This window comes from Anguilla anguilla, chromosome 10 (assembly GCF_013347855.1).
Source record: "Anguilla anguilla isolate fAngAng1 chromosome 10, fAngAng1.pri, whole genome shotgun sequence".
NCBI lineage: Eukaryota > Metazoa > Chordata > Actinopteri > Anguilliformes > Anguillidae > Anguilla > Anguilla anguilla.
The window spans coordinates 2175368-2200819 of NC_049210.1; the positions used below are offsets into that span (position 1 = coordinate 2175368).

At 49.6% G+C, this 25452-nt stretch overlaps 1 protein-coding gene across 4 annotated transcripts; it reads right to left on the minus strand.

Moving 5' to 3' along the window:
• Positions 1–457: 457 nt before the first annotated feature.
• ikbkb (inhibitor of nuclear factor kappa B kinase subunit beta) lies at positions 458–25247 on the minus strand. 4 transcript variants are annotated; one of them, XM_035379546.1, is made up of 22 exons: positions 24787–25247; positions 23471–23635; positions 21463–21557; positions 18305–18422; positions 17968–18037; positions 15601–15689; positions 13372–13461; positions 12916–13040; positions 9802–9909; positions 9264–9393; positions 8312–8506; positions 7919–8033; positions 7324–7447; positions 6827–6978; positions 6294–6355; positions 5964–6067; positions 5768–5817; positions 5149–5248; positions 2729–2876; positions 2073–2194; positions 1401–1500; positions 458–1137 (listed from the first exon to the last, which is right to left on the minus strand). In XM_035379546.1, the coding sequence occupies exons 2-22, from the start codon at positions 23573–23575 to the stop codon at positions 1093–1095; spliced, it is 2247 nt and encodes a 748-aa protein (XP_035235437.1). In that variant the 5' UTR covers positions 23576–23635; positions 24787–25247; the 3' UTR covers positions 458–1092. The 4 variants fall into 4 exon arrangements, with proteins under 4 accessions (XP_035235437.1, XP_035235435.1, XP_035235436.1 ...); XM_035379544.1 differs by having other exon boundaries at positions 23471–23639; XM_035379545.1 differs by having other exon boundaries at positions 23471–23663.
• Positions 25248–25452: the final 205 nt, after the last annotated feature.

The following is a 25452-nucleotide window of genomic DNA, read 5'->3' on the forward strand; positions in this document are numbered from 1 at the left end:
ACACTTTGTACACTTTTTCGTCGCTATAATTACTGCTGGTGTCTTTTCTCGAATTGTGGGCGGGCTGAAATGCATGCTGGGAATCTGTAGAGTACCTCGTGTTTTTGTTTTTAATGTCTCCAGCTCACTGTGTGTCAGGGCAGGGCAGATTATCAATAAAACTAAAAAAAACCTCAACCATATAAGGAATTCTAATTATGAAATAAAAGCTAAGTTTAGACTTGAAGGCTCTGTATTTGTTGTTGAATTGCACACATTCTGTGCATCGTTACTGTGACGCCCCAGCCACCCCCCCCCCCCACCCCTCCCCAAGGCCCCTCTTTCCCTTTCACCTCAAACCTCTTCCTAGTGACATCACACGCATGTTAAAAAAAGAAACACTGACACAGAGCAGCTGTCTTTGATTGATTATATTAAAAAATAAATATCAAAAAAATTCTTTTTTTTTTTTTTTTTTAAAAGACATCTCATTGATGGAGTAATCACATCTCTCACAGTGCTGAAATAGGCGGGAAGGCCCTGCAGAAGAGCCCCTCTGCCAGAGACGTCATACTATCTAACACAGTAACCTACCTGTAGCAGCGCTTACACAAACGCTGGAGATATGGGAATTTAGAGTCACGTGATGCTGATGACACTCCCAACGTATTAAACAAGATGGACCCTGTATTTCGGTAAAGTAGTGGTGAATGCAGATGTAATCCGGTGGGGGTTTTTTTTTTGTGCGCTTAAACCGAAAACCTTGAAGGGTCTAGTAAAGGAATTCCTGTCTGTATCCCAAATCCTTCGCGTGAGTGACAGTTACTGATTGGGGGTGACATCGATTACACATTCGGCAGTATTTACATGAAGCCAACTGGAGACAGTTGACATTAAAAGTGTGACGTGAGGTGCAAGACTACTGCTGCTATACTTGGCTTGCAGTGAGTACTATATCCCTAAAAGAATTGTCTTCAAAATGGCCTGTGTTATGATTCTGTGCCCGCTTGCAGTTCACTACTTCGTCCACTTGGGGGCAACATAGTAACAGTTGGTGGCCTTGAGGATTCTCTGTTGAGAATAACCGTCTCTTTGAAGGGGAAACCGCCTCCATCAGGAAAGGTCCTGTTCTTCTATCCACTGCATATCCCTGAAAAGCTGAGATGGAAACCGAGAGAGTGAGATCAGGATCGTGAAAGTGCTGTCAGATAGCAATACCACAGATTGTATATAGACTAGATGCTCCACCCCTGAGATTTGAATGTTAGGAATACAGAGCTGAGTGTTTGTGTGGAGGGTTCTGTAGGGTCTGTTATAAAAACAAGCCCCTGCTTGCGGGCACTGGGTAGATTTCTCTGATGATGAAGGGGCGATGGTGCGTTGTTCCTCTCCATGTGTCGCCTTGGTAACCCGCGCAGTACCTGCATGTCTCTCTCCGCCTCCTGTATGGCGTCCTGGACCAGACTCTGCAGACGGCTTTCAAAGACCCGGCTCTCCTCGATCACCAGCAGGGAGTCCTCTCTGTGGGTAAACGCTCCGTTACACCTGTACTCCTACACCCTACCTGTTACACCTGCACTTATACACCCTACCTGTTACACCTGCACTTATACACCCTACCTGTTACACCTGTACTCCTACACCCTACCTGTTACACCTATACTTATACACCCTACCTGTTACACCTGCACTTATACACTCTACCTGTTACACCTGCACTTATACACTCTATCTGTTACACCTATACTTATACACCCTACCTGTTACACCTATACTTATACACTCTACCTGTTACACCTGCACTTATACACTCTATCTGTTACACCTATACTTATACACCCTACCTGTTACACCTGTACTCATACACCCTACCTGTTACACCTGCACTTATACACCCTACCTGTTACACCTGCACTTATACACTCTACCTGTTACACCTGCACTTATACACTCTACCTGTTACACCTGCACTTATACACCCTACCTGTTACACCTGTATTTAATCACAGTGGCCCTGCTACACCCGTGTTTGCGTACACCTGTATTTCCTGTGATCTGATTGGTTGCTCTGAATGTATGAGGAGTGGACTCACCGGGGGGGGCACTGCTGCTCCAGGCTGGCGGAGTGGGGGGGTTGAGAGGAGAGCAGCTGTGGGACGGAGGTGGGGGTGCGCCCCCCATCAGGACTGCCGCTGACGGGACTGCGTACCTTGCTCTGCGGGGGGGGGGGGGATGGGGGGGATGGGGGGGGGGGGGGGAGACTGAACATCAGAGCATTCACAGGGGTGTGGCTTACAGCACAGACAGAGATGAGCTGGATATTCCCGCTGTACAGGGGAAGTGGCATATTGCATCTTACAGGCAACAGCTATGGCAGGAAAAATCAATATCGCCTCCCCCGAATGTGCGCATGTTTGTGTGTGTGTGAGTGTGTGTGTGAGCCTGTGTGCGTGTGTGTGTGTGTGTGTGTGAGCCTGTGTGCGTGCATGTTTGTGTGTGTGTGTGTGTGTGTGTGTGAGAGCCTGTGTGCGTGTGCGTACGCGTGCGTGCGCGTGTGTGAATGCGGGTGTGCTTGTGTGTGTGTGTGTGTGTGTGTGCGTGTGTGAGCCTGTGTGCGTACACGTGCGTGCATGTTTGTGTGTGTGTGTGTGTGTGTGTGCGTGCGTGTATGTATGTGTGTGCGTGTGAGTGTGTGTGCGTGCGTGCATGTTTGTGTGTGTGTGTGTGCGTGTGTGTATGTGAGACTCACACAGGCTACTCTGAGAAGGTTCCACAGCTCTTTCTGCCTCCTCTCCTGCAGGCTCATCAGGATCTGCTCGCTCTGCGCCATCCTGCTGACCACGCCCTCCACCCGCGGCAGCAGCTCCATCACCCGCTGGCGGCACGCCACCGTCTTACTGCAGCACAGACACACCCACCTTACTGCAGCACAGACACAGCTTACTGCAGTACAGACACGCCACCCTCTTACTGCAGTACAGACACACCCACCTTACTGCAGCACAGACACGCCACCGTCTTACTGCAGCACAGACACACCCACCTTACTGCAGTACGGACACGCCACCGTCTTACTGCAGCACAGACACACCCACCTTACTGCAGTACAGACACAGCTTCCTGCAGCACAGACACGCCACTGTTTTACTGCAGCACAGACACACACACCTTACTGCAGTACAGACACAGCTTCCTGCAGCACAGACACACCACTGTTTTACTCCAGTACAGACACACAGCTCACTCTAACACAGGCACTTCATTAAGCTCATGCTCTTATTTCACTGCCACAGTAATGTTCATACGGGAGGCTGAGGTGAGTGCATTCTAAGCCCCAGCAGTAGGGCTCTGCACTGCCACAGTAATGTTCATACGGGAGGCTGAGGTGAGTGCATTCTAAGCCCCAGCAGCAGGGCTCTGCACTGCCACAGTAATGTTCATACGGGAGGCTGAGGTGAGTGCATTCTAAGCCCCAGCAGCAGGGCTCTGCACTGCCACAGTAATGTTCATACGGGAGGCTGAGGTGAGTGCATTCTAAGCCCCAGCAGTAGGGCTCTGCACTGCCACAGTAATGTTCATACGGGAGGCTGAGGTGAGTGCATTCTAAGCCCCTGCAGTAGGGCTCTGCACTGCCACAGTAATATTCATACGGGAGGCTGAGGTGAGTGCATTCTAAGCCCCAGCAGTAGGGCTCTGCACTGGCCACAGTAATGTTCATACGGGAGACTGAGGTGAGTGCATTCTAAGCCCCAGCAGTAGGGCTCTGCACTGCCACTGTAATGTTCATACGGGAGGCTGAGGTGAGTGCATTCTAAGCCCCTGCAGTAGGGCTCTGCACTGCCACAGTAATGTTCATACGGGAGGCTGAGGTGAGTGCATTCTAAGCCCCAGCAGTAGGGCTCTGCACTGGCCACAGTAATGTTCATACGGGAGGCTGAGGTGAGTGCATTCTAAGCCCCAGCAGTAGGGCTCTGCACTGCCACAGTAATGTTCATACGGGAGGCTGAGGTGAGTGCATTCTAAGCCCCAGCAGTAGGGCTCTGCACTGGCCACAGTAATGTTCATACGGGAGGCTGAGGTGAGTGCATTCTAAGCCCCAGCAGTAGGGCTCTGCACTGCCACAGTAATGTTCATACGGGAGGCTGAGGTGAGTGCATTCTAAGCCCCAGCAGTAGGGCTCTGCACTGGCCACAGTAATGTTCATACGGGAGGCTGAGGTGAGTGCATTCTAAGCCCCTGCAGCAGGGCTCTGCACTGCCACAGTAATGTTCATACGGGAGGCTGAGGTGAGTGCATTCTAAGCCCCAGCAGTAGGGCTCTGCACTGCCACTGTAATGTTCATACGGGAGGCTGAGGTGAGTGCATTCTAAGCCCCAGCAGTAGGGCTCTGCACTGCCACAGTAATGTTCATACGGGAGGCTGAGGTGAGTGCATTCTAAGCCCCAGCAGCAGGGCTCTGCACTGCCACAGTAATGTTCATACGGGAGGCTGAGGTGAGTGCATTCTAAGCCCCAGCAGCAGGGCTCTGCACTGGCCACAGTTCAAGCCCTGTCAGTAACACTTCCGCCACAGCAGAAAAGATCATGAGGAAAAAACAAAGGGGTGAGAAAAGATATAGGTTGTGATGCGTGCGATGAGGTGACCAATCGGGGCCCAGATGAGCCGTGGCTGTTTCTGGCCTTCTTTCCGCCTCAGACCTCTTCACCGAATGGGAGTCAGTGATTGGTCGGGCAGTTAAAGCGGATGTCTGTGTAGATCAGTTCCTGGCAGACTGGACCGTGTATCTACAGGAATAGGCGTGGCCAGGCGTGGTTGCTATGGGGACAGGATTTATGGTATGCGCCAGCACAGGACACAGGCACCCTATTCCGGCAGTGTGCTGCTCTTGTCTTTCCCCAGGGCTGTTACTGAGCTTTCCTACAACTACTGTAGCTATGGTGCTTTCCAAAAGCAGCCCACAGGTGTGTGTACAACTGACCTAGATGTGTGTATAACCGACCTGAGGTGTGTGTATAACTCACCTCAGTTGTGTGTAACTCACCCCAGGTGTGTGTGTAACTCACTCCAGTTGTGTGTAACTCACCCCAGGTGTGTGTGTAACTCACCCCAGTTGTGTGTAACTCACCCCAGGTGTGTGTGTAACTCACCCCAGGTGTGTGTGTAACTCACCTCAGGTGTGTGTAGAAGTCGCGTAGCTTCTTCTCGTAGAACTGCACGGCCTGAAGCACCAGCCGCATGATCTCCTGACTGTCCCCTGGACTGCGCTGGTCTGAGCAGGAGAACACACAGGGAGGTCAGTACACCCCGGAACAGAACCTGCAACCCCCTCAGGCTGCAGCTACTGCTCAGGTGCACAGAGGCATTGTGAGACTGAACAGAACCATGAACGTTGCAGGTTACAACCCCCCCCCCCCCCCTCCCCCCTCCCCTCCCACGGCTCTTCCTGTACGGCGCTCTCATCTCTATCTGTGACGCTCTCCGCTTCCTCTGTAATGGAAAAATACAAACTGAGGGGCAGACTGTCCCCTCCCCTTTTAAAAAGGATATTAAACTTTACTGCTTTTGTAAATATCCGTCAGTATATATAGACAACTTGGAAACTACTGTATGAGAGATGCCAGGGACGAGGAACATCTGCTAAGCATTGTATTTTTATAAAAGTCCAGTTTTACAATGATTCGGTAAATTACTGCCATAAATAATATATACAAACCCCATTACTTGTTAAGTGGTTTGGCTATTTCTGAACGCGCTGGCAATGAGACACTAGGGCTTAAGACGCACACACCTCTGGGCTTCTCTCTCAGTTTGCGAAACAGCTCCATGGCCTTTCCCTCACTGTGAAAAGACAACAGAGTTAGCCGTTAGCTTGCCTAATCCTCCAACCTACAGACACACACACACTGTCAGTTTTGATGTACAGAATTGATGCGGCCTGCCCCCCCCCCCCCCCACCAACTGTGTCCAGCCCTGCCCCCCCTCACAGTGTGTCCAGAGTCTCTCCACATCGCCACGGTTGTCTCTGCAGATCCACAATGTCTGTCTGCAGGGCCATCATCTCCTCATCCAGATCTGTCACTTCGTTAGTCTAAAAGACACACACACACACAAGCACAATCACACACACACACACACACGCACACACGCACATGCACACGCACGGACACAGACACAGGCACACACACCACAGCAAATTCTGTTTTAAAATCCAGACCTCTCGGGAGATGCCACCTCTTTTCTTTATTTGTTCTCATAATGGACAGGGAGGGCAAGAGGAACACACTTCACAGGCACAGACAGAGTGGGGGCCTGACCTGGAAACAGCTGTTGGCCGTCTGCTCCATCTCCCTCCACACACTCAGCATCTTCTCCGAGGCTAGAAACATATGGAGGGCGAACACAGCCTTTATTACAATCACTACTGTTCGCACTGTCATTAATAACATTACACTGCAATCACCTCTGTCACTACTACTGGACGGAGAGTGTAGCACAGTGGGTAAGGAACTGGGCTTGTAACCGAAAGGTCGCAGGTTCGATTCCCGGGTAAGGACACTGCCATTGTACCCTTGAGCAAGGTACTTAACCGGAATTGCTTCAGTATATATCCAGCTGTGTGAATGGATACAATGTAAAATGCTATGTAAAAAAAATAAGTTGTGTAAGTCGCTCTGGATAAGAGCGTCTGCTAAATGCCTGTAATGTAATGTAATGTAATACTGTCATTAATGATTATAATCTGACAGGGAGAAAGAGTAGACTTTGCATCACTGTGGTAAAGTGCAGTGACTAAGGCTGTGCTCTGATAAATGCTGTGCTGCAGATCCCGTGCTGTAGGTGGCGGTACCGATGCCAGTGGTCCTCTGCTCCTGGTACTTGTCCATGTCGATGTGCAGGCTGGTGCTGAAGAAGTCCAGCTTCGCGCGGAGGCAGTGGTGCATGGCGGCCATCTCGTTCTTCTGCTTATACAGAGAACTGTTGTGGCGAAGCAAGCTCATCCTGCAGAGAGAGGGAGAGAGGGAGGGACATAGGGAGAGAGAGAGAGCGAGAGAGAGAGGGTTGAAAAGAGAGGGAGAGAGTAAAAATAGGGGAGAAAGAAGGGAGGTGAGACACCATCTTTATGGCAGTTTGTTGTCAAAGTTCTGGGTGTTAGACAGGCGTGCACGTGTGTGTGTGTGTGTGTGGTTCACATAGTGTGTAATGTACAGAGTAGTGTATAATCTGCATATAGTATGTAATGTATACTGTAGTGCATAGTGTGTAGTGTATAGTGTATAGTATGTAGTGTATACTGTAGTGCATACTGTGTAGTGTATAATGCGTGTGTGTAGTATGCATAGTTACAGTGCCGCTTTCTGGCCCTGCTGCAGTCTCTGCCAGTCCTCCTTCAGCGTGCGGATGGTATGCCAGGCCTGGCCCCAGGTGCGCCGCAGGGGGCTGTAGTGCAGCACCCGTTTAGGGTCCATCTCTAAGGGACACACAGACGAACGTACAGACAGGCGGGCGGACGGACGGACAGGTGAACGGACGGACGGACGGACAGACAGGGGGTTAGTGACAGTATCCATCACAGACCTGCTTCATCTTAAACAAAGCCTAAGAGTTTATCCTGTCTTTCACAGCTGAGACATACTACGCAGACACTGGGTACTGCAAACTTCTTTTGTAGGAGCCTGAGTCTGAACTCAGAAGGGCGGAGTCTGTACTCAGAGGGGTGGGGTCTGAACTCAGAAGGGCGGAGTCTGTACTCAGAGGGGTGGGGTCTGAACTCAGAGGGGTGGGGCCCGAACTCAGATGGGCAGAGCCTGTACTCACAGGGGTGGGGCCTGAACTCAGATGGGCGGAGCCTGTACTCACAGGGGTGGGGCCTGAACTCAGATGGGCGGAGTCTGTACTCAGACGAATGGGATCTATACACAGTGGGCGGTGCAGCACTCACGGATGAAGCGGATGTTCTCAGGCAGGATCCGTGGGCTGAACTGTGGCTCGTAGTTGGGGCAGCCGCGGTCGAACAGGAAGACCAGCGGGAGGTCTGTCCGCCGCCCATCTATCGTCTGAAAAGCAGACGAGGTTAGCGCCGCAGCTGCAGCTACACGCACTGGATTAGCCTTTATCAAGGCTACACTGCAATCCGCAGAGCTGCACTTTTCCCACGACCCCTTACACTGTAAGTCACAGAGCTGGACTTTAACCATGACCTCTTGCACTGTAAATCACAGAGCTGCACTTTTCCCTTGACCCCTTACACTGTAATCCACAGAGCTGCACTTTCACCATGACCCCTTATTCTATAACCCACACACAGAGCTGCACTTTTCCCATGACCCCTTACACTGTAATCCACTGCGCACTGGGTTGCCTCACTCTTGGGCTCCAGGGCCAGGCCAGCCTCCAGCAGCAGCTCCTGATTGGCCGGGGGGATGTGGGTGTCCAATGCGATTCGCTCCTGCAGGGCGGCCACAAACTCGCCTTCCTGCACTGGGTAGATGAAGATCTCAGCAGAGACCATGTTCAGCACATGTACCAGCTGGAGGGAGAGAGAGACAGAAAGGGGGGAGAGAGAGAGACGGGGAAGGAAAGCAGAGAGATGGCTATCATAATATGCTACCCATGTTGACCTTTGACCCTCACTGCAGGTGTATGTCTGTCGGTTGGCCCACTACATACTCGGCTCTATATTTGTATTGGTGAAGGTTCTGTGTCCCAACTGCTGATCGTGAAACTCAAGTTCAAAAGTTGAGAGAACAGAAGGAATGCAGGAGTTGAGCGCCAAGTTTATCTGAACAGTTTATCTGTGCAGCACCGACACTCTGTTAAAATACCCCTCATTCAGCTTTCACCACATAACACGAGCAGAATTGTGCCACGGCCTTGACCTTGACCTTGAATGTGCTGATACAGTAGCCAACCCATCATAAGACCTCTGTGGCACTGCGGATAACAGAAGCCATGGCTTAGAATCACAGTGCTTCAGGCTCTGGACCTGAATATAATAGACATAAATATGCCCCCAGTATCAGTACATGAGTCAGCATATGGCCGTGCACTGTGTGTCTGAATGTGTGTAAGCATGTGTGACTGCTTGTAAGTGTGTGTCTCTGGATGTGTGTGTTTGAATGTGAGTAAGCATGTGTGACTGCTTGTAAGTGTGTGTCTCTGGTTGTGTGTTTGAATGTGAGTAAGCATGTGTGAGTGTGTGTGAGTGTGTGTCTCTGGTTGTGTGTTTGAATGTGAGTAAGCATGTGTGAGTGTGTGTGAGTGTGTGTCTCTGGACAGGGTCAAACCTTGAGCCCCAGGATTTTGTCCAGGGCTTTGAAGCAGCCGTTGGGGCCGAACTCCGCGTCTTTGCCCCTCTCCTGTGAGGACCACCTCAGCATCAACTGCAGCCAGCGTTCCAGCTTCTCCGCCAAGAACCTGGAGCACAGCCAATCAGCACCCTCAAACATCTGTGATATCACAGCCAATCAGCACCCTCAAACATCTCTGTGACATCACAGCCAATCAGCACTCAACTACACTTAAAAATCTCTGTGATATCACAGCCAATTAGCACTTAACCTATCCTCAAACATCTCTGTGACATCACAGCCAATCAGCACTCAACCTTCCCTCAGTAGCATACTTCCCCTGAATTATTTCAGCAGATATCCAGCTGCATAATGGAGTGTAAGTACAATGTCAGCTGTGTCTGCTACATTTGCATTTGTTCTTCCTTCTTCTCTCACTGCCACTTATATCCTGAACAACCCACAATTCCACTGAACGTGTCTGAGCACTGAAGAGGGTTTTTGGGGTCCGGTTCTGGGGCTCCTGCTCTCTCACTTGTTGAGGTTGTTGGGTTGAGGCAGGTGTTTGGAGAACTGGACCTCCCCCGAAAGGTCTTCAGACACAACGATGTCATCCTCCGCCTTCTGCTTCAATTTAGCATGCCTGAAGGATAGATACACAGCAAGAGCAGATTTACTACTATAAATGCATACAGTGTACTGCTGTAAATTAAATATGTATTATTCACGATCGTGTAAATCGCATAGTTTGCTTACTCATTTAAGTGCGACTACGATGTAACTATAATAAATGGTACTTCTTATCTTAAGAGTCAATTATGTGGCAAAACATTCAGCAGGCTAACTGAATGTTAGGGACAAGAAGATAAGTTCAGCTAGGGGCTTTGTGTAACAAAAGGTCTATGTAACAACCTTCTCGACTCCCATGAATGTAAAACATACACATTTTCGGTGGGTTGCACTCTGTATTGCTAATACCGAGTCATCTAGCCTGATTCACGTGTTGGGGGGGGGGGGTGTTCATTGTTTGGGTCTAGGGGTTACACATCCATCCCTGATTGACTGCAACAAATGAAAAGACGAAAAGTCCAAGTGTATAACTCTTAGTGGTGTCCTGCGTGTCGGACTGCTCGATCTGTTACATTATCTTTAGACAAAGCTGTAAACATAAACATCCTGGAGACTGCCAACTGATCTGGACTACAAACAGGAAACATTCCGCACTGAAATGAGTCAGGAGACCATCACAGCACCCGCCCCGGATCGTTCTGTGCTGTGTCGTGAACCGGACAAACGTTTAAACCGCCAGCCGATCGTGAACCGGACAAACGTTTAAAACCGCCAGCCGATGACCGATGTCTGGGGAGAAAAAATAAAATTTTACCCGCGTCACTGTCCTGGCTAATGTGCACATCTCTCTGCTTTCCTAGAAAAAAGGGTCGAGAAAAACGCAGGACAAAGGCAGCAGGTTCATGTTTCCTGAGGAAACACTTTCACTACGCTGACAGGATGATCCGAAATCTTTCATTACCAGCGCTCAGTCTGCTGATCTGGGAGTCTGAGTAGCCAACCCTGCTTCTAAAGAGAATGAAAGCCTTAATTTAATCAACATCGGTGTTTAAAGGGATAGTTTCACTTGTACACATGTCTATGAATCAGACCTACTTCAGTTTCAATAGGCCTAGGCCTCCGTTTTCTACTGGCTCAAGCAGTTTTTGGGACGTAAACTAACGTAAACTGTGGCGCTATTTCCCGTAGCAACACGGGCCTTGGTAAAGAAGAGCTTGTGCTGCTCGCGAGTGAAGACGGAAATAGCCTAAATACGCTAAATAAAAACGGGTTTTTTTAAAACTTATTTCTATAAAACGAATCTGATCTTATGTGTGTCCCCAGGAAACCTAACGTCCCCCTACACGCCACCCTGGAGTTACCTGAAGTGTATTTTCTTGCTTTTAGGCTACGAACCCGTTGATGGCCGCCATTGTAAAGCCAGTAGGCCGTCGGAAATGCCTGTAAGTAGCCTACCTGAAATACCCTATATTGCACAAACAATTGTCTGAACTATTCGACAGCATGCACCACTGAAAGGGAAATAAAATAAATGTTTTTTTGAAAGTGAATCATTCCGTTTACTCACAGACTCAGTGTTGTTTTCAACATAAACACGTTTCGTAATAATACTACCACTGGAATTCAAACCCTTAAAGCGAAGTGAAGCACAGTTGTTTATCGCCTGTAGGCCACTGGGGGCCGTGAAGTCACAGCAGACTTGTTCAAAACAACCTGAGTATGCCAGCGGAACGGGCAGTCCGCGTAAACAAACAGACAATAAAGGACTTCCTTCGACTATTTCCCCAGTGTAGACCACTTGTGGCCACTTAACACCCACTTGCGTCTTTAATTAAAAGAACGTATTTGTTTTTCTCAAAAAGTACAAGTTTTGCAGAACGGTTTTATTTGCGATTATTGTGGTACGCGAGTGTGAGCCAACTCAGTTGAACACTCATACTGTAAATCACTCGTCGTAATACCATTTGTTAAATGACCAGACCGTAATCGTATTGTCTTTAGTAAATAAGTCACAGGACGTATGAGGTGGCAAACGCGTCTAAGATTTATAGGAGTTACATTCCCAGTGAGCACTTTGAGTCAGACAGCTGAACAAACTGTAAGTTACTGAACTTACGACTACAAAACCAGGAACATTTTCTGTCTGTAGAGTCTAACAATGCATCTGGATCCGCGACTCCACGTCGCGATAACAGTGTCATGCAAGCAGACAACACACGTACAAGCACAGACATACGCATGCAAACGGACACGTGCAAACATGCAGACACACACACACACTCTCACACGCGCACACACACGCGTGAAAGGAAGGAAGCGAGAGACAATCTAAACGCAGAGCGGGCTTGGATACGCAGGCGCCCTAAACAATTCAGCACGTGCGGCTGGGCTCCAGGCATTCTGTGGGTTGTCACAGTTACAGTCTGCGTTTACTCAAGATCTTATCTACAGCTGCTGACCATGCAGCATGAAGTTCAACACAATGCGTGCTTATTATTTTAGCACTGTCCTATCGTGTCGCAAGGAACAAACTAAACCTCAATTTTAAACGATAACACAGTTCAGGGGGCACAGAAGGTACTTCGGAGTGAAAATCCAGACGAGCAGAATTAAACACTTCAATTGTTTATGGACTTGTGTGGTGGTACTCCCATATCACTGCTGTTAATACATGCATTTCATGCTGCCATTTTGCTTTAAGTCAGCTGTTTTCTTTTCTCAAAAGCTTGCTGCAGAAAAATCTTGTCCCTCTTAATCCCACAAAAGTGTGAGTCCACGCTTAAAAGCCTGTTATCAGGTTGGTTCGTAAGAGACTGGTCACTATTCCCTCTATATCTAACAACGCATTCGCGCACATAGTGCACCAATAAAGCAATAGCAGTTTCTTTACTTTCTTTTCTGGCAGGACACAGAGGATGCAATCTACATGTACATGTTAAACTGTTTCTGTGTGAGACTGAAACGTGAACGTGCATGTTTTTGCCCAAGCAGTGCGCTGTGTTAGGATGCAGCTGCATGTCTCTGTGTGTTATGTGTGGCCTGCTGCACGGCATGCTGGGAGAATGTGGGCGGGCTGTACCAGGGCACGGGTTGCCAGGTTGGGAGGAAGGGGCGGAACCCGGTGATGCACTCGAACACCAGGGTCCCAAAACTCCAGTAATCCACCGTCACAGTGTAGGTCTGCTGTTCCAGCAACTCAGGAGCCTGCGAGAGAGAGAGAGAGAGAGAGAAGGAGGGAGGGATGAGAGGAGAGGAGAGGAGGTGGAGGCAGGAGAAAGGAGGGAGTGGCACACCATCAGATGATGAGTGGAGGGCAGAGGAGGCGAGAGATGGAGGACAGGGAAGAGGAGGATAGAGATGGAGAGAACAGGGAGAAACAGTACAGGGAGGCCGTGGAGGAAAGAAGTTGATCATTTGGTGGATGTAAAATTGAGAGAGAGAAAGAGAGAAAGATTAGAAATGAGGCCTGGCAGTAGAGGTGACACAATGTGCTGTAAACCAGCAGCGGTGTTTTTGGGGGGTCTGGGATCGTTACCAGGTACTGCAGGGTCCCCACAAAGGAGGTGCACAGACTGCTCTGGTCCAGCTCCTTGGCGTAACCCAGGTCAATGATCTTATGGATCAACTGCAATACACAGAGAGAGAGAGAGAGAGAGAGAGAGAGTTTTATGCATGTTCCCAAAGCAAACACACAGCGCACACAGCACAGTCATCCCACCCAACACATCGATCATCACACGAAAACACACACATACACGATCCAACACACACAAACGCATGCACAGTGACAGAAACGTACGCGCTAATATACACGTGTACTGTACATGTTTTCATTACTGAGGGCTCGGCTTTGCATATTCACATGTTCAGCTGTATTTTTTTCTGTTTGTTGTTAAAGCAGAGGTTTGCTTTGGACCCGTGCATGAACAGGACCATTCACGTGAGAGACGGGCATGACCCCCCACCCCCCACCCCGCTCAAACGGGAACATTCAGTCAGGAAGGTGACATTTTTAAACGTCCGTCGGGGCAGAGAGCCAATCAGGACGGGCCGTGGAGACACAGGGCTCCTGTTATTTCAGCTGAGGTTGGGGGTACAGGGGGGCGGACGGGGGGGTACGGGGGGGGGGGGGCAGCCTTCAGCCTGAATGCTGAAAGGCGTGAGGTCACATGGAGGGTACACTGTAAAATGTCCCGTGTCACAATTCAGCTCAAACAGATAACATTCAGAGTTGGGACTAAATGTTACCTGTAAGAGTTGAATTAACACTGTCAGAGTTGAATTCAACACTGGACATTTTACTGTGTAGAGCGGTGGACGAGGAGAGGAAAAGGGATGAGGGAAAGAGAGGGATGGAGATAAGGATGGAAAGAAAGAAGAGAGAGAAACAGAATGACTCAGCCAGCTGTCCCGCTGAGTCTGCTGCAGGTGGCTGGGATTGATCGGGGGTTCCAGGCCACCAGGTATCCCCTGGTTACGCCAGGTTCCCCCCTGGTTACAGGAGGTATCCCCTGGTTACGGCAGGTTCCCCCCCCCCTGGTTACAGGAGGTATCCCCTGGTTACGCCAGGTTCCCCCCCCCCTGGTTACAGGAGGTATCCCCTGGTTACGCCAGGTTCCCCCCTGGTTACGGCAGGTGCCCCCCTGGTTACAGCAGGTATCCCCTGGTTACGGCAGGTTCCCCCCTGGTTACAGCAGGTATCCCCTGGTTACGGCAGGTTCCCCCCTGGTTACAGCAGGTATCCCCTGGTTACGGCAGGTTCCCCCCTGGTTACAGCAGGTATCCCCTGGTTACGCCAGGTTCCCCCCCCCTGGTTACAGGAGGTATCCCCTGGTTACGGCAGGTATCCCCTGGTTACGGCAGGTATCCCCTGGTTACGGCAGGTGCCCCCCCCCCCTGGTTACAGCAGGTATCCCCTGGTTACGGCAGGTATCCCCTGGTTACGCCAGGTTCCCCCCCCTGGTTACGGCAGGTATCCCCTGGTTACGCCAGGTTCCCCCTGGTTACAGCAGGTATCCCCTGGTTACGCCAGGTTCCCCCTGGTTACAGGAGGTATCCCCTGGTTACGCCAGGTTCCCCCCCCTGGTTACAGGAGGTATCCCCCGTGGTTACAGCAGGTATCCCCTGGTTACGCCCAGTGCCCCCCCCCCCCCCCCCCCGGTTACGCGGGGTCCATAGCGTGGGTGTAAGGGGGCTTTAGCTGGTACCTGGGGTCCCGTAAGAAAGGGAGACTGCGTGGAGCTGTGTGGAAATCTGGCCCGTTTGAAAAGGGGCCAGATCACAGCAGGTCGACCGCTTTAGAATATTAAACCCCGAATTCTGGGAATTCCCACACAACGGGTGCCTGTACCACCCCGGCAGCATTCTGTTGAATATATCCAGTAGATTATAACTTGTATGTGCATGTCATGGATTTTGCAATATTTATTCACCCAAATGATGTCTGAAGTTAATGTGCTATATAAAATGTAAATATCTGTATTTAAATGCATTAGGTTGGATGTATCTTTTGTGCCCAGAATTAAACGTATAGTGACAACTTTTTTTGTTTGTGCAAACTTAGAAACAGACCCTGTGTAACGTCAGGATAAACACAGGAGCATGCTGATGCCCAACCCCAACTCTGCAGGTAAGCACACAGGTGAGCACACTGGTAAGTGCACAGGTAGACACACAGGTGAGCACACTGGTAAGTGCACAGGTAGACACACAGGTGAGCACACTGGTAAGTGCACAGGTAGACACACAGGTGAGTGAAACTCACCCGCTTCTCTCCCTGCTGTAGGACGATGTTCTCAGGCTTCAGGTCTCTGTGAATGATCCTTTTCTGGTGCAGGTAAGTAAGAGCTGAGGCTAGGGGAGACACACACACACGTACACACACACGCGCACACACACACAGACACACACATGAACACACACACATGCATGCACACACACACACACACACGCGCACAGGGGTGTTATTTTTGGATCGTGTAAATGTACCCCAATCCCTACAGTCTGTGCAGCTGCCATCTTTCTCCTTCCAAACCGCAGCTGATCCTCCCACTAGTCCGATTATTTTCACAGTGGAAAACCAAAAGGGTCAGGCGCCTGTCTTCTCATCCACTCAATTAGAAAATGAGCGGACGAAAATTAAACAAAACATTATTAAACTAAGACAAAGGTAAAGTTTCAGGAATTCACGGATAAGCCTTTTTGTAAGTTGTTTTGGCCAAAAGTGTCCCGCCAAATCCCTGTGTTGTAAACTGTAAAATTTTACTGCAGAAAATAGTTCATATCCCCTCCAATTGTTCTCTGTATTCGAAATCTATGCCAACTCAAACCCACCCTCTGGGAAAGCTCCTATAAAAAGAAATCTCCAATACCTGAGGGCAGATTTTAAAAGAGCAATAAAATGTGTGTAAAATAATAGTCAATGATGTTTTCCAGCTTTTGTCTCGAACGTTTGGCAGTGACCTCGGATGACAGTCAACATCCAGCCTCTAGGGTCTCTGGTGGCCTGAAAGTAGGTTGCTGTGGCCCCAAAGTGCTACAGGACAGATTGCACAACTGCACTGTGAGGCCCCGAGACGGCTGTGTGGCCCTAAGGGACTGCATAGTGTGTTTATGCCAGTGGCCAGCTCTGGACAGTGTTACTTGTAGTTATTCGAGAGTCTGCTTGCTAGTTTCCCCGAGAGAGAGAGTGTGTTAGAATGAGTGTTATCTTGGAAATGTGTGTGTTTTTGGATCAGTGTGTGTTAGCTCTTTGGGTCTGGAGCCCGGGTTCGTCTTGGGCAATCGGAAAAGCGGGTCATCTGGCATCGTCAGTGCCAACGAAACCGCAGCCGGCCCCGTGCCGGAGTGAGTGGGTGACGCAGTGCCTAACTCATAACCCCAACGCTGTTCTGAACGCCAGTGCGTAGCTGGTGACGCAGTGCCTAACTCATAACCGCTACGCTGTTCCGAACGGCAGTGCGTAGCCCGTGATGCGGTGTGTTAACTCAGCCGTCGTCAGCAGGAAGTGATGCCTATTGTGCGGGCGGTGACAGGAAACGGGCATCGCCAGACGGCAAGGCCCCGCCCGGGCCCCAGCCGATGAGCCGGCCGGGCGACGGAGCGCGGGGTTGTACGAGTACACCGTTGTCATGGCGATGGCTGGTCTGGGTTGTGCCCTCGACAGGACGGTGTCACTCGGCAAGGGGTCTGCGTTGGGGGGGGGGGGGGTGGGGGTGGGGGGGTTGTCTGTTAAACTGGCCCCGCCCCCTCGGCCTGTGAATCAGTCATCGCCGAGCGGGAGAGCGGAAAACGCTCCGCCACACAGCCGACTTCCTGTCTGGCTTTCCGGTCCAGCGAACCGGGAATAGTGCGGATTAGCATGGCCGTTACCAGCGTGACCCCTTCTAAAACTGCACACGGGACTGTCACAGAAAACCGAGGGAATGCAGGAATGAATAAACTGGTGAATGGAATAGCCTAGAATAGCCTATGGAGCTGTATACATTTACAGTTTAGTCATTCAACAGACAGTTTTATCCAGAGTGACTTACACTGTCATCTGTTTATGCAGGATACTCTGACGGGAGTAACAATGGTCACGTGCCTCGCTCAAGAGCACAGCGACAGTTGTGTCCCGACACGGGCATTGAACCCGCAACCCTTAATCCACTTCACCGCTACACCACGCCTCGCCCTTTGAGCAGGACGAACATATATCCAGCTGTGTAAATGGATGCAGCGTAAATGCTGTGTAAAAGTTACGCAAGTCGCTCTGGATGAGAGCGTCTGCTAAACGCCCGTGATGTGATGAGAGCATCTCGAGCTCTCAGAGTTGGACCCCAGTCGGGGAGCGCCGGGGAAACAGACCTTTCACTTTGCTGGATTCACCCCGCGGTGTAACTGTGACTGAACACTGATGGTCCGGAACAGTGTTCACGGGCGATGTTCAGGTGCGTGTTCAGGTGCGTGTTCAGGTGCGTGTTTGGGGCGTGTTCGGGTGCTTGTTCGGGGTGTGTTTAGGTTCAATTTTCAGGGTGTGTTCAGGTGCGTGTTCAGGTGCTTGTTCTGGGTGTGTTCAGCTTGAATTTTCAGGGCGTGTTCAGGTGCGTGTTCAGGTAACAAGCAGGGCGTGTTCAGATGCGATACTCACATATGTCACGCAGGAGGATCAGAACAGAGCCTTCTCTCATTCCACAGCAGTTATCCAGTGAATTCAGGTACTGCAGGCACATAAACATCAATCATAATCAGCTCCCCGTCTCAGACCAATCAAAAAAAATACTGTTGTGTTTGCGTACGTGTGTATAGGTATACAAGTGTACTCTACAGGTGTGTGTAGGTCTATCGGTGTGCTGTGTAGGTATACAGGGGTGCTGTGTTTGTGCACAGGTATGCTGTGTTTGTACAGGAGTGTGCAGGTATACAGGTGTGCTCTGTACAGGTGTGTGCAGGTATACAGGTGTGCTGTGTCTGTACAGGTGACTGACCTTGCGCAGGTCTCCTCCCTGGCAGTACTCCATGGCCAGGAGTGGGAGGTCATTGGTGGCCAGTTTCTGCATCCCCTCTGGGACCTCTCTCGCTGCCACCACGTTCTCATGGTCTAACCTGGGGGTGGGGGGGGTGAGGTGTTATGAATGACATACGTTTATTGTGTTATTATTGTGACTTGGCAATATTTATGGCAAAAGATATTAACAGAACGCAAGAGAGAATTAGTGTAAAGTGCAGATTTTGAAATGGCCTGCGTTTCCAATGACGCAGCATTCGGTGGGCCAGCACGACCGCTGGGGATTGTGTGTTGTGATTGGGTCATACTGACCCGCAGTATGAACCCATCTCTTAGAATTAAGAATTCACCAGAAATGATCCCACGCACACCTCGCTCATAGTCCTTCCCGTACTGTAGCACGACACCGCGAAACCTGGCTTTGCTTGTCACGGGTTCAACCAATTGTTTTGTTAAAAAAATGTATTTATTTTTTAAAACGCTTGTTAAAAAGGCCAACAAACCCCTTAAAGAATGAGGAGAAACAAAAGCCTAATAAGAATGAGCTGGAAAATAAGCAAAAACCAATTTGCAGAAATAACATCGTGGGACGTGGGGACCAGATAAACTCGCACCTCATGTTCCAAAACTAATAACACACGTCCGATCATGCATATCGGAGGGAACGAGAACAGTCAGTTAATTCCGGGGCTACGTGACCAATGGGGAAGGCTCATTGTTCTCCAGCCGTTGCTTTGGCGATCTTATCTGAGCAGTTCAGTGAACGCCAACAGCCACCCCAAACACGGAGCAGGCAGTGTTGTTCTTTCTGCCCGTCCGCTTCACGCTAACCCTCGCGGACGCCAGGCTGGCGATGACGCCATTCGCCGCCTCTGGTGCAATATAAAAATAGCGTGATGCATGATGGGATATGTGTGAGGAAAGCGCCTACCACCTCTTTCCTTCGCATCGTCAAAGACAAACTCCGAATGCACCCGGACTCGTCTGTCAGAAGTGACATTCGACGTTAGATATGATGTTACAGTATTCAGTCCTCGTGTTTGGCTGCTACACGGCTGCATTCAAAAGGCATTAAGACAGTGTGAGCAGATCCAGCACTGAAGAGGACGAATGGCTGAAGAGTTATTTACAAAGTATTCTGCACGTATCATGAGCGGCGTCACACACGCGCCCACAAACGAACAAGCTTAACACTGGCTTCACTGAACAGAAGAACATTATATTAAAGCATTTAAACTAGAATAAAAACCGCTACATGTGTGCAATGTTAACATCCCGGTGGTAATTTTTTAGGATTAGTGGATCCCGTTCCCGTGGATACCACACAGAAGATTTGGACAGATGTGCCTCTGTTAAAGCCCAAACGAAGGAAAGGGGTGCAGAGACCGCTGGAGTTGGCGCTCTCAGCGTTCCCCGCGCAAACATCAGCTCTGCCAACGTCAACTGAGGCAGACTCTCGCCAAGCTCACGCGCGCGCGGATGCCCAGGTCCCAAACGCACCACACCGTTTCGGATTTTAGATCTTAAGATCAAACTCCCAGAATCAAAGCTGCACTGGGAAAAGGTCATTGGGATGACCTGCCTTCAGCTGCAGATCCCATCTGACACTGTGAGCGGTGAGGCTTCACTACATCCCAGTTTGATTTAGAATATTAACACTGCTGTCATTCTCTCTGTTAGAACGTTGTCATTGTCTCTGTACACATTAGAACATTAGCACTGTAGTGTTAACGTCATTCAGCACAGATCAGAGTATTAGTGCTATGCACATGCATGTACAGATGTATCGAGTGTGTGAGTGTGCGTGTGTACGTTCATGTGTGTGTATGTGAGTGTGTTTGTATGTGTGTGCATGCGTGTGTGTCAGTGTGTGTATATGTGTGTGTGTGTGTGTGTGTGTGTGTGTACGCGTGCATGTGTGTTCATGGCTTCATGCGTGTGTATATGAGTGTGTTCGGGGACAGCGGTTACCAGCAGTTTATTTGTGTGGGTGCAGGACAGGGTTTGTGGTTTAGACCACGTCTGTCTGTCAGGAGACACTATAAAAACAGCAAAGCAAAAACAAATAACCCACACGCCCAAAAATGGCACCCCTCCAGCCTCAGGCCTGTCACAGAGCCAGGAGGGGAGCTGGTGGGGCAACACTCTGTCCCGAAACCCACTCCGTCCCAAACCCACTCTATCCCGAAACCTACTCCGTCCCAAACCCACTCTATCCCAAAAACCCACTCCATCCCGAAACCCACTCCGTCCCAAACCCACTCCATCCCGAAACCCACTCCGTCCCAAACCCACTCCATCCCGAAACCCACTCCATTTTGCTCCATAAACATTGAACCAACTGTAAAAATAGCTGTGACCTTTACATCCCCATTATGCTTTTGGTCATTTTTACTGTTGTGGAATAACAGTAACAGTACTGTTGTGGAGTCAAGAGCGGCTTGATCTTTACTTTTAAAAAAATAAAAAATAAAATTATTTCCCACAACTGAAAGTCACAGCAGGCATCACAGGTCGTATGACGTCACATCGCCGGTGATGTTCAGTGACGTCAGAATCTCCTCCAGCGCATTTTCCCCGTAACCTGGCTGGAGGCAGAAGGCCTCCTAGTGTCAAGTGTCCTAATACGCTGCTTTTGTTCCAGAGATGATTATCTGATGCCAGAGAGTGACGTGCTCTTTCTGGCCAGCAGCTTCCTGCTTCGCCCGTGAGTTCCTGTAAGACATTTTAACGTCAGGCTTACAGAGAAACGGCCGGTTTGGTGTAGTGCCACGGCTCTAGTAGAGTGAGTCAGGGGTAGGATGCTTAGGAGAACACAGTTATCGCTTTCTCTTGCACCACCTCTGTCAGTTTCCCTTGAATTTAACTCCCTTGTTTTTTTTTTAAATCTCGCTGATGCTCCCACGCCACCCTTCCTGCCTGCTGACCCTATCTTTGCTGACCATCTCCCTCAGATAAAATTTTGGCAGGACCCTGCTCTTCCGGCTCTGTACCTGCTCCTACTTTTGAGCCTGTCAGTACATTCATTCTCAGGTACCAGATCAGGAGCTGGATGGGCCCCTCCCTGGGTGGGTCCCCCCTGGATGGCCCCCTCCCTGGGTGGGTCCCGCCTGCGTGGGTCCCGCGCGCCCTGCTCACCTCTTCATGATCTGGATCTCCAGGCACCATCGCTCCTTGTTCTTCTCGCTCAGCTCCTGACGGCACTGTTTAATAGCGATCTGCTCCTCTGTGTCCTGCAGACACAGTACAGGGAGAGAGAGGGAGAGAGAGGGAGGGAGAGAGACAGTGAAGGAGAGAGAGGGTGAGAGATGTACAGTACGGTGCTAAATCAAAATAACGTTTTATAAAATCATCAAAATGAATTTCATTGAAAAATCTGCAACCTAATTATCTCCTTAAGCCATCCAAGGTCATGGGCTATTTTTCACTATGTCACGTTTTCTTTTTCTTTTTTTTCCTGTGATATTTCTGGTTGGCCGTATATTAGGCCACTGCTACTGTTCTGAATGGGTCCAGGAAGGGCCCAGTGGAAATGAATCAATTTGACATAATGCACAAGGGCGCGGCTGCACGTGTGTCACACTCAGATCCTTCCCCCGTGTCATATCCTGTTTCGTGGTGTGGCTCTCTGGGCATTCCCGGCTGCAGCATTGGATCAGACTGTTGCAGAGGGCGGTCTAACCCTAAACATCTGTTAAAATATTGATAGAACAATATCACACACGTCAACAAGTCATGTGGTCCCATTAATAAATGAGCAGTCTTGAGTCTCATTTTTGCGATTTTGAAATAATGAGTTCCTGTGAGGTCCGTGGCCGCACATTTTGACCGTCCCCTGAAATGTGCATGTAGGGCAGTTTGGCCGATGAGCCTCCCTCAGATATAGGATCTTTGGTGCAGTTGCGTTGGAGCTGAAAGGTGGTGGTGTTAACGGCGTTCCTGCCTAACGAGCTGCACCGCGGGACAGTCTCTTCATTTCGGGGGGGGGGGGGGGGGCCCATGCACCCCCTGTCCGCCCCACCCTAACAGACTGCAGACCCCGCGCTCCCACCGCACACGCCCTTAACGAGGAGGAAGGCACGCAGGATGCACTGGTCACGGACAGGAAGTCAGCGCGCGGGATCGTTTCCGGCGGTTCCCATACTGTAGCGCGCGACTCCGGCGTTCCACATCCTGTGGATGGGATTCATCGTCACCTGACTGGGAAACGTTCCCGCTATAGAGTGACATCATGGGCAGAATTTAACCTGCGTTTCCTGCAGAGCCCCCCCCCCCCCCCACCACCATTGAACGCAGCGAAAGGGGAGAGACGGGCGGGTGGGGAAAGGGTGTGGCACCGCGGTAAGGAGAACGGCATTGTGGGCCGTCCTGTGAAGCGGGTGTCGGAGGAAGTGACGTTCACACTGAACGTGATCCACCCTGGGAACACGTGGGATTATGGGACAAGGTCAGGCCACGATACTTTCGAGGATAATGTCCCCCTCCTAGGAGACTGTTACAATTTGGCTTTTTCGTAAGAAATACGATGTGTAGTTATGAGAAGGAAATATGCTTATGGTACACTAAAATAAAGTGGTATAACACACAAAAAAATGGAAACATCTGGACAAATGAGGCATAGCCAGCATATGTAAAGCAGAGGCTGCCACACAGGCTTAATTAAGCAAATAACATCCCAGCATGCATTGGGTCATGAGTAAAAATGCTGACCAGGCCTGGTTTGCCCTTGACTACGGTTTGACTTGGATCTCAGGGGTCTTTGACTGATTGTCAGTGTGTCTTTTGTCACAGTGGTACTGCGAGCCTGACCAGGCCGACGCTCTTCTGAGAATCTGCTTTGCCAAAGAGTCAGTGGCCAGGGACTGCATCCGATGAGTCCCCACCTCGCGTAGAAGAGAAAAACCAGACCCGTTAAAACCAGAGAAATTGCTGAGTTGCCTTAGAATCTTTATCACGACAGAATGTATCGAGGCTGGCAGCGTCGGCATAGCAACGAACGCTGTAACGAGACCTTAACTACGTCACAATGGTTATCGCAGCTGTTTTAGAATGTCATTGCGTCACTCTGATCTTTTTTGCAGCCCGGACAAAAATTGGCATGACAGCTCCGTTTACGAGGGGGTGGGGGCGGGGTGGGGGGGGTCACCTTGTTCTGCCATCGCGTGACATTGCCGAAGCCCCCGGTCCCCAGCCGCTCCTTGAGCTCCCAGGGCCCGCAGGTCTGCAGCTGCTGGGGGGGCATGCGACTCATCTCAAAGCCCCGCCTCCGACTGACCCCCGCCGTGTCCTGGCGCCCAGACGCAGACGCACACTACCTGGGGGGGGACACAGGTGAGTACCTGGGGAATCACAGGTGAGTACCTGGGGAATTAGAGGTGAGGGGGTTGAGCAGCCAATCAGATCTAGGGGGTGAAAACAGTGGGCAGAACTTTCAGACTGACAGAGAGACTAAGTAATTGGGCAGCGACATGTTATAAGCAGCAGGTCAGTATTATAATAACAACGTCATCAGCATGTAGGTCAAGGATACTATGCATAGTTTTTGAAAGCTGTGGAAAGATTATTGACAAAAACAGAAAGGCTAGCAATCCCTGGAATCAGTCCGTGTGGTACCTTGATTTTGGAGAGAACAGTCATTCTCCCATGACTAACGATTGTATTTTTACAACCTACTCTATCAATACCCATCAACTTTAAATTCCTGCGGATAGCTTATCAAATCTGTAAGCATCTCAGAGCTGTTTCCTGTAGGCTGTCCTGACTTGACTGCAGCTCACAGTAAACTTCTCAAGCATCGTTTTGATTCACTTTGAAAGTGTGTATGTGAATTGCAAAAAATGTGGCTATGACCATGCTTGCTGGCAAGTACACACCGTTCTATATTTACAACACGTGTCTTATGTGACTTTACATTTTTGACTCCTTTGCAAGGTAAACTGCAAAGAATTGTGTGCCTGCTACAACACTAGTGTGGAACTGAACTGGGAATTTTGAACATATCGCACTTATTCTACACAGTCTGAATTTCTATTCGAACACATGCATTTTTTTACCTACTTATTCGGTGCTATAGAGACAAAAACATTCGCAGACATAACGCGTGTGGTGCATACGTTCAGGTTTCGCACAGAATACGACAGCATTTCAAATGCAGAAAGAGTTATTATTCTTGTTCTATATAACAAACAACTGGAAGGTAAACTGTTAATTTACGTGCACCAATAGCCGTCGATACCCTGGCTCCCTAAATAGCGTGCTAACGTTATCTCATTTATGTTAACCATCTTCAGCTACTGAATAACTTTATTCATTTAAATGATATTCATCTTTACATGTATTGCTCACTCTAAATCGATAACCTATGATCATTTAGTCGCGAGTTATAATCCGTAATGCACTCCAAGCGCAGGCGCCTGCGGTTTTCAGTCGTACGGCGGTGACGTTTGGGAGGAAAGGTCTTACCTCCTGAAGCTAACTCAAAAAATTTCCTTCAGGCTTAACGTGACTTTTCTCAGGTCCCAAGTCACCTATTAGATCTTCGGATGAGGCACTAAACTACTTTCTATAAGTAAGCCATATCTATCCACAGCGCGTTCGCATAGAAATCTCCCCTTGAGTGGCTTACTTGCTTATTTACAACACTTTGCTATCAGGTCTTAGCCAGCTAGCTAGCTGTCTAAAATCCTACGCGATTGTGTTCTTTCAGAACTTTGCACCAGATTGCTAGTAGCCTATTAAACCTTCGTGTGGTGTAATCCATATACCGAGAGATTTCAGTTTAATTTTAAGAGGTAGGTTATCATTCAAATTTACACTATCACTAGCAACTGTCTCATGAGGGTTGTTTATCCAACTTGCGTCTACTTCCTGAAATATTATTTCCTGTAACTTGGCAAGCTTTCGCTTGCTAACTAGTGATGCGCGCTCGTCTCTGCTCGGCACAAGAGCACCCCGTCTGACCAGCGAGTTTCCAGAACGCAACTTCCAGCGAAAAGGGTCCTCCGGTACACAGGTACTGGTACAGTAAAACTGAGAACTCATACAAAGTCAATTAATGGAAACCACAAAGCACATTCTCCTTCAAACAAGCGGCCAGTGTTGCGAACAACGGATTTAAAACTGCCTTAG